The sequence below is a fragment of the Aedes albopictus genome, chromosome 3 (assembly GCF_035046485.1).
Source record: "Aedes albopictus strain Foshan chromosome 3, AalbF5, whole genome shotgun sequence".
Lineage (NCBI taxonomy): Eukaryota > Metazoa > Arthropoda > Insecta > Diptera > Culicidae > Aedes > Aedes albopictus.
The window spans coordinates 408,522,736-408,532,061 of NC_085138.1; the positions used below are offsets into that span (position 1 = coordinate 408,522,736).

Consider the following 9,326-nt stretch of genomic DNA (forward strand, 5'->3'; position numbering starts at 1 on the left):
GTGCATAGTGTGTGAATTATAACTATTGCTACAAGGTGAGACAGCACCAACAAATTAAAATCAACAAAATTACTATCTGACTATGTATTATCCAACTAATTAAGGTGTCCACGTCAGGAGTAAAACGCATTACAACTAAACCTACTGTACCAATTGTTGTGCGATAGCGAGGAAATACTAAAGTAGGTATTAATATTAACATGCCATATCCTCATACTAAATCTATTTACATACTATCGCAGGAATTTTGTAATACGCAGAATAAAGTATTCACGAAATTGGGAACCCTCGTTTTCTATCGACAACAAATTTACAAAATTCTTTACGGGACATTATGGCGAGCCAGAGCAGTTCCCAAAAGCGAAGACATGCGAATGTTCGATATAGCCCAGCCAACGACGGTGATGTGCGTACGGTCAGCGGAAGCCATCCGGATATAGCTCATCCGGAGACGGTAAGACAGTTGGAGAACGTCGTCCGGATTGATTCAAGGATTCAGCCGGAGCAGACAGTACCAAGCCAGGTAGTCCAAAACGAGTCTCAGCCGACGGTCAGCGCGGCCCTCCCTTCTAGCCCTCAGGTAATCGTTAACAGACCGGTGAGTACTGGCAAAGGAGCCATCCCCAAGATCCCCAAGGAAAAAACTGCCAAAAAGAACAAAAGTAAACGAAAGTCAGTCTATGTCACGATTCGCAACGATCCGTTTGTCAGGCGAAACCCCCCGCGCCGCGTTCGCGAAAACCGAGTCAGTAGTTGTAAATTGTGTCATGAGCCCGATAACACAGCTATGGTGCAGTGCGGCGAATGTGGTTCGCGGTTTCATTTTTCGTGTGTTGAAGTGAGTCAGTCAGTGGAGGAAATAAGCTGGTCGTGCCCTGAATGTGCAAGTGCGTACAAGAAAAAGACCCCCAGGCAAATTTCGGCACCCGTGATGCAAAGAGCCAGCGAGAATCGTCAACAACTTACTTCACCCCCCAGCATAGTAGCTTCATCCAAGTCGGCTGGCCAATCAAGTAGGCGTAGTGAGAAGAGGAAAATCGAGCTACAGCTGCAGAAACTGGAGGAGGAGCGGGAATGGCATCAACAGTACCTGAAGCAGAAGTACAGCCTGCTGCAAGAACTGGAGAGCGACACTTCATCCAAGATCAGCCACCAAGATTCGATGGAAGAGAATGCGGCGAAAATAGAGCAGTGGATACAAAACACGGAGAATTGTGGAGACGATTCCGGTCTTGTCGATGTAGACCCGGAAGACGAGCCTGTATTGGCTAACGTACAGGAAGTTCAACGGCGGCGTCATCGAGACCAAGGCGAACAGAACTGCGACAGACTCCAAATTACACAAATGATGAACAAGCTACATGTTTCAGGGCGTCGTGCTCCGTCAAATGCGAATATGCCGGCGCAGAACAACTGCACGAATCATCACGATACCAGTTATCAACCCCCGCGTCTACAAACTAGACGACTGGACGCTGATCGTAGACCAACGAATAGCCTAAGAATTGTAGAGCCGCGACAAACTACATCGGAAAGGTTTCAACAGTGTACCGGCAGAACCTTTGGTTCTCAAGTTCCGCTATGTGAAGACCCAGTTCCAAACCAAGCGCGATCACAGTACCTTCCAACTTCTGAGCTGCTTCCACGAGCTGAGAACCGTAGGGAAACCAGATTCCTTAGTACTGCTGTAGATTTCGTTCCCGGACTGAGATCCACTCCAGTTACCCAACCGAGAAGAAGAATACCATCTGCAGAGCCCGAGATTGAAGACGACGACGCTGCCTACACGTTAAACCGAAGCCAACTAGCTGCAAGGCAGGCAGTATCCAGAGATTTGCCAGACTTCAACGGTAATCCAGAAGATTGGCCACTCTTCTTCTCGATGTTTGTTTCGTCCACTCATCTCTGTGGATTCTCAAACGAGGAAAATATGCTGAGGCTTCGGAAGTGCCTCAAAGGAAAAGCGCTGGAGGCCGTCAAGTGCCGTATGCTTCATCCGTCAAACGTTCAAGGAGTGATTTCTACCCTCAGGATGCTGTATGGACGGCCTGAAGCCATCATTCAAGCAATCGTTAGGAAGATTCGCTCGTTGCCATCTCCCAGTATCGAAAAGCTGGACACCGTGATCCAGTTTGCCCTCAGCGTAGAGAATCTAGTGGCGACGGTGGAAGCCTGTGAGATAGGTGATTTTATGTATAACGTCTCCCTAAGGTACGAGTTGGTGGAAAGGCTGCCACCAACGTTAAAGCTGGATTGGGCACGGTTCTCTCGGGATCAACCCAATCCAAACCTCCAGGACTTCAGCTCGTGGCTTCGTTTCGTAGCCGAGGATGCCAGTGCCGTCTCCATTTCCATAGATGGTGACCACCGAGCCAAAACAGCGAAAAAGGATGGATTTCTGAATCTGTACTCCGAGGATAGCCAACAACAGCAGTTGGAGAAACCATCGATCGTTTCAGTGAGCAGTAAACCTTCGCCTTCGGAAGAGTTCGTCAAAGAGTGCGTTGGGTGCAAAGGAAGCTGTCTGACGTTGGCCCAATGCAAACGCTTCATGGAGCTTAGTTACGATTCAAAATGGGCAGTTGTACGAGAGTTTAACGTCTGTCGAAAGTGCCTGCGGAGGCACAGCGGTCCGTGCAAGCAGAAAAAGGAATGCGGCACAAATGGTTGCTCCTATCTGCATCATCCTCTCCTACATAACGCGGATCGACACCCAGCTGCGGCATCTCAGGATCCGATCCGATCCACGGAAACCCAACGGAATCAAACTACCAACACCAGCTGTAATATACACCAAGGGCAGTCCGAGGTCTTGTTCAGAATCGTACCAGTGCTTCTGTACGGTCCCTCGAAGGTGATACGAACCTACGCCTTCTTAGATGAAGGCTCGGAATTAACGCTGATGGAGCAGAGTTTGGCGGACGAACTAGGAGCGCAGGGACCGCAAAATTCCCTTTGTCTACGATGGACCGGTGGCACCAACAGGATCGAAGCTCTGTCGCAGAAAGTAAACTTCCAGATTTCCAGCGTTACGAATCCCTTCAAGAAGTTCAGGCTTGGCGAAGTGCATACAGTTGCGAATCTACAGCTCCGACCACAGACAATGCTAGTGGACGTGATGCAAGAGAAGTACCAGTATCTGAAGGGACTACCTGTGGAATCATATCAAGACGTCAGTCCAAGACTTCTCATTGGGCTGGATCATGCGAGCCTAGGTAACGTGATGAAATGTCGCGAAGGCAAGCCAAACGAACCCATAGCAGTGAAGACTCGCCTGGGTTGGATGATTTTCGGATGCTGTTCCCGCACCAGAACCAGTGCAAACTACATCAATCACCATCGTGTCCAACTTTGTCAATGCGAAAGCAACTCGAACGAGAAGCTACATGAGGCTATGAAGCAGTATTTTTCGCTGGAAAGCATGGGTATCAGCAAGCCCAGTAAACTTCTGTTATCCAACGATGATCATAGGGCGAATGAACTGTTGGAAACTCTGACCAGAAACACAAACGGACGCTACGAATGCGGTCTTCTATGGCGATACGACAACGTTCGGCTTCCGGACAGCAAGCCTATGGCACTACGTCGATGGGAATGTCTAGATCGTCGGATGCAGAGGGACGATGACCTTGCGCAAGTGCTCAATGCGAAGATAAATGACTACTTGGCGAAAGGCTACATCAGGAAGCTAACCGCGGAAGAATTGGAGTCACCTGGCAACCGAGTCTGGTACTTACCAATCTTTCCGGTAGTAAACCCCAACAAACCAGGCAAAATCAGACTTGTCTGGGATGCAGCCGCGAAGATCCATGGAGTCTGCCTTAATTCGGTGCTTCTTAAGGGCCCTGATCTGCTGGTTTCTCTCCTGTCAGTCTTAGTACGGTTCCGTGAGTTTCGTGTGGCGGTTTCTGGTGACATCAGAGAAATGTACCATCAGGTGCTGATGAGACCGGCGGACCAGCATTGTTTACGCTTTCTTTGGAAGGATAAAGAAGATGCCACAGCCCCCAGCACATACGTCATGCAAGTGATGTCCTTCGGTGCGTGCTGCTCTCCAAGCACAGCACAATACGTTAAGAACACACATGCCAAGAAATTCGAGCAAGAGTTTCCTGAAGCTGTTCACGCCATCGTTCATGACCACTACGTCGATGACATGCTGATCAGTGTCGAAACTGAGGAGAAGGCGATCCAGCTAGCGACGGAAGTAAAAGGGATCCACGAACGCGGAGGTTTCGAAATGAGAAACTGGGTATCCAACGCACCAGCGGTAGTTGCCGCACTGGACGGAGAGAAAACCGACGAGAAAAACCTGAGCATCGGAGAAACAGACACCACTGAGAAGGTGCTCGGAATGTGGTGGGATACCACAGCAGACTGTTTCACATTCAAGCTATCTTCCCGCCACGACGCTGATCTGTTGTCTGGCCGCAAACGACCAACGAAGCGTGAAGTTTTAAGGACCCTAATGATGGTGTTCGACCCTCTCGGGCTGATCAGCCACTTCCTGATGTTTCTCCGAAGCCTTTTACAGGAGATCTGGAGAGCATCCGTCGACTGGGACGAGCAAATCCACGATTGTCACTTTGAGAAGTGGCTCATATGGCTGCGGTTTCTTCCTCGTGTAGCGGACATCAAGATTCCTCGTTGCTACCGGACCGTCACGTCTGCAGAAGAAGGAACCATTGTCCAAATGCATACTTTTGTGGACGCCAGCGAGAACGGCTTCGCGGCAGTCGTCTACCTCCGTTTCCAGGAGGGAAATACAGTTGAGTGCACTCTAGCAGGAGCCAAAACCCGGGTGGCGCCGTTGAAGTTCCTCTCTATACCCCGATCCGAACTTCAAGCTGCAGTTATTGGGACCAGGCTGGCAGACTCTATCCTGGAGTCCCTTTCGATTAAGATTCATAAGCGATTTTTTTGGACTGATTCCCGGGACGTCATGTGTTGGTTACACTCGGATCACCGACGTTATAGTCAGTACGTAGGTGCTCGAATCAGCGAGGTTCTAGAAACCACGGATCTACGAGATTGGCGGTGGGTTCCTACTAAATTGAATGTAGCTGACGATGGAACCAAATGGAAAAATTCTCCTGACTTCAGCACCTCAAGCCGGTGGTTTCAAGGACCTGACTTTCTTCGGGAATCGGAAGAGCAATGGCCTATCTCTCCTCAGCCCGTTAGAACCACTCCAACGGAACTGCGTCCACATCTTCACCTCCATTTCATGGCCCTCGAGCCAATAATCGATACTAGCAAATTCAGCCAATGGCGTACTCTGCTGAGGACTACAGCGTATGTGTTCAGAGCCATTAAAAATATGCAGCGAACTACACGACAATTGCCTAAAGCCTATGGTCCGCTTACTCGTGATGAGCTCACCAAAGCCGAATCCTATCTGTACCAAACAGCTCAGAGATGTTCGTATGAGGAGGAGGTTGCAATTCTGTCCACAAAGCATCAAGAACCGTCATCAAAGGGAATCTCAAAGGGTAGTCCGTTGTACCGTCTTTGCCCGTTCATGGATGAGAAGGGAGTTCTGAGGATCCGCGGGCGTACCAGTGCCTGCCAATTCATCGACAGCAGCGTTGCCAATCCAGTCATTCTTCCTCGGGAACACAGAGTTACAAAGCTCATCGTATTAGACGTTCATCAGCGATTCCTGCATCAGAATCACGAGACCGCAATCAACGAGCTGAAACAACGCTACTATATCGCCCGCCTGAAAGCTGTCTACAATTCGGTCCGGAACAACTGCCAACTTTGCAAAAACGAACGAGCTTGTCCACAGGCGCCACTGATGAGTGACCTGCCGCACGCACGCCTCGCAGCCTATAGCCGACCTTTCAGCCACATGGGAGTGGACTATTTCGGCCCAATGATGGTAACCGTTGGCCGCCGAGTGGAGAAACGCTGGGGGGTCTTGGCCACTTGCCTGACTGTTCGTGCCATTCATTTGGAGATCGCACACTCACTAACAACTGACTCGTGTATTATGGCTTTACGCAACATAATCGGCAGGAGGGGGGTACCAGTTGCCATATACAGCGACCGTGGTACTAACTTTGTGGGAGCCAACAAAGAGCTGAAGACCGCGCTTGACGAACTGGACCACAACAAGATCGTAGCAGAATTCACTTCGCCGCATACGACATGGATTTTTATCCCTCCCTTGTCGCCGCATATGGGCGGAGCCTGGGAGAGGCTGATTCGATCGGTCAAGCAAAACCTGGAAAAGCTGAAACCGAACCGGCTACCGTCTGACGATACACTACGGAATATACTGATAGAAGTGGAGTACCTCGTGAATGCAAGGCCTCTGACCGACATTCCACTCGACGACGATCAGTCTCCAGTATTGACACCGAATCACTTCATCATTGGGTCGTCAAATGGAGTGCTCCCGTGGACCTGCCTCGATGACAGCCCTGTCCGGCTAAAAGAGAATTGGAAACTTTCGCAGAGTGCAACCAACCAGTTCTGGAAGCAATGGGTGCACGACTATCTCCCGTCTTTGACCCGGAGAGCGAAATGGTTCTCGGAAGTGAAGCCGATCAGGATCAATGACATCGTGGTCATCGTGGATGGAAAATTCCCTCGCAGTTGCTGGCCTAAGGGACGGGTCATAGCCACCAAAGTAGCCCCAGACGGCCAAGTTAGGTGGGCTACTGTACAAACTGCTAACGGGATATACGAGCGACCAGCCATCAAGCTCGCCGTGCTCGACGTTGGCGTAGGAGGAAATGCAACTCAGAGAGATCTTCGGTGCATTGAAGGGGGGAGTGTTAAATGCGCAACGTCGACCACCGAGCTCTCTCTTCCCCCGATTGAGTCTGCTGCAAATGCCAGACACTCCCATTGTCCAACAGAGGGATCGTTAGAGCAATGACTGTTAATTGTTCAACAGCACCCTGGATTCAGTTCCTGCTATGTGGACTGCTTGCGGTGCTAAAACAATAGAGGAGATCAACAAACGAACAAGTGGATTGAGTTGGTGCCTAAATTGATTATTGCTCCTATTTTCTATTTTTGATTATATTTACCTAACTATTATATACAATTTGCTTATCCTAACGGTAAGAAACATGCAATGAATTTGATAACCTATGTAAAACTAAACCTAATTCGTGCCTTAACTAGGAATTCATTACTGTAATTGGATCCCACTAGCGTGCACAGGGGGGGGCAAGGGGGGGCACTTGCCCCTCCTTCTATAAAAAAATTATATGCACCATTTTTGCAATTCTTGCACCTTGGATCTTACCACGCAATGTTGAGAATCACTGAGCCATGGTGCACCATTGACACATACAATTTTTTAGTATCTCATGCACAACCATGATGTTCTCAGAATCATCTAGGCTAAACTCACTCACCATCTTCTAACTAATCAGTGATGTCAGCACCATATTCGAATAACATGCACCATTTTGGCATTTCGTATTCCAAAACTGTATTCCATGTACGTGAACCATGGTGACTTCGGCACCACATTGAATTCTAAGCACCATTTTTGCAATTCGTGCACCTAGCCATACAAAATAACGAATATCACTGAATAACAGTGACGACTAATACAGCACACTAACATCATGCACCTTCTTCAAAGCTTTCAATACACCATCATGATGTCCACAGAATGATCTAGGTATCCACGTATTATGATGATCGCATGAAATGTCTTTTTATCAATTAAGTATCTAATACCTCATACTGATATGCACCATCATGAAACTTCATGCACCATCACAGCTCTTCAAGCACCATTTCAGCGTTTATCATATCATCTAGGCATCTAAAGCACCGTAATGCCATAAGCATCACATAAAATACATTTTTTTTGTATGCTATGCACCATTTTTGCAATTCGTGCACCCATCCATATTGATAAGCTTTGAAAAACGGTGACAACTAATGCATCATCTAGCATCATGCACCTTTTTCAAAGCTTTCCAACCACCATTTTGGCATTCACTATATCATCTAGGCATCTTATGCACCATTATGATGTGGTTCACAAGTGAATTTGACGCACCATTTTGACATTTCGCATACAAAATAGCATTCCTTGTTCCTGGTCTATGTTAATTTCTGTGCCGTATTGAGTTTCCTGCACCATTTTTTGCAATTCGTCCACCTACATATGGAATTTGTTGAGTATAACTGAATCATGGTAAAACTAATGCACCATACAATGTAGCTCCTTTGCATTCCATGCACCACCATGATGATCACATAAATATCTAAGCACCATCTCACGCGTCATCTAAGCATTTAACTCACATTTGAATTTCATAAGCTTTATTTTGCCATATCGTACACCAAATTGTATTCCGTGTACCTGATCCATGTTGACTTCCGCACCACATTAAATTCTATGCATCATTTTTGCAATTCTTGCATTTTGGATCTAATCACCCAATGTTGAGAATCACTGAATCATGGTGGCAACAAATGCACCCCTGATACATACAATTTCTTAGTATCTCATGCACACCCATGATGTTCTCAGAGTCATTTTTAGGCTAATCTCACGAACCATCTTTTAACTAATCAGTGATGTTAGCACCATATTCGAATAACATGCACCATTTTGGCATATCGTATTCCAAAACTGTAATCCATGTACGTGAACCATGGTGATTTCGGCACCACATTGAATTCCAAGCACCATTTTTGCAATTCGTACACCTAGCCATACACAATGTCGAGTGTCGCTGAATAACGGTGACAACTAATACAGCACACTAACATCATGTACCTTCTTCAAAGCGTCCACAGAATGAACTAGGTATCCACGCATTATGCTGATCTCATGCACTATCTTTTAATTAACTAGAAATCAAATGCATCATACTGATATGCACCATCGTTAAATTTCATGCACCATCAAAGCTTTCCAAGCACCATTTCAGCGTTTATTATATCATCTAGGCATCTGATGCACCATTATGTTGTGAGCATCACATAAAATACTTTTATTTTGTATTCTATGCACCATTTTTGCAATTCGTGCACCTAACCATGCAACATGGAGATAATCTTGGAATAACGGCGACAACTAATGCAGCACACTAGCATCATACGCCTTCTTCAAAGCTTTTCATGCACCATTTTGGCATTCATTATACCATCTAGGTATCTTATGCACCATTATGATGTGGTTTACATTTGAATTTGATGCACCATTTTGGCATTTCGCATACAAAATAGTATTCCACGTACCTGGAACATGTTGATTTCTGTGCCACATTGAGTTTCCTGCACCTTTGCACGAATTGCATGTGTACTTTAATATGAAACATGACGAGTATAACAGAATCATA

The 9,326-nt window shown here is 47.0% G+C and overlaps 1 protein-coding gene across 1 annotated transcript; it reads left to right on the forward strand.

Moving 5' to 3' along the window:
- The first annotated feature begins 334 nt into the window (after positions 1-334).
- Positions 335-6,889, forward strand: LOC134291022 (uncharacterized). The gene has a single exon (XM_062858274.1). The coding sequence runs from the start codon at positions 335-337 to the stop codon at positions 6,887-6,889; it is 6,555 nt and encodes a 2,184-aa protein (XP_062714258.1).
- The last annotated feature ends 2,437 nt before the right edge of the window (positions 6,890-9,326 follow it).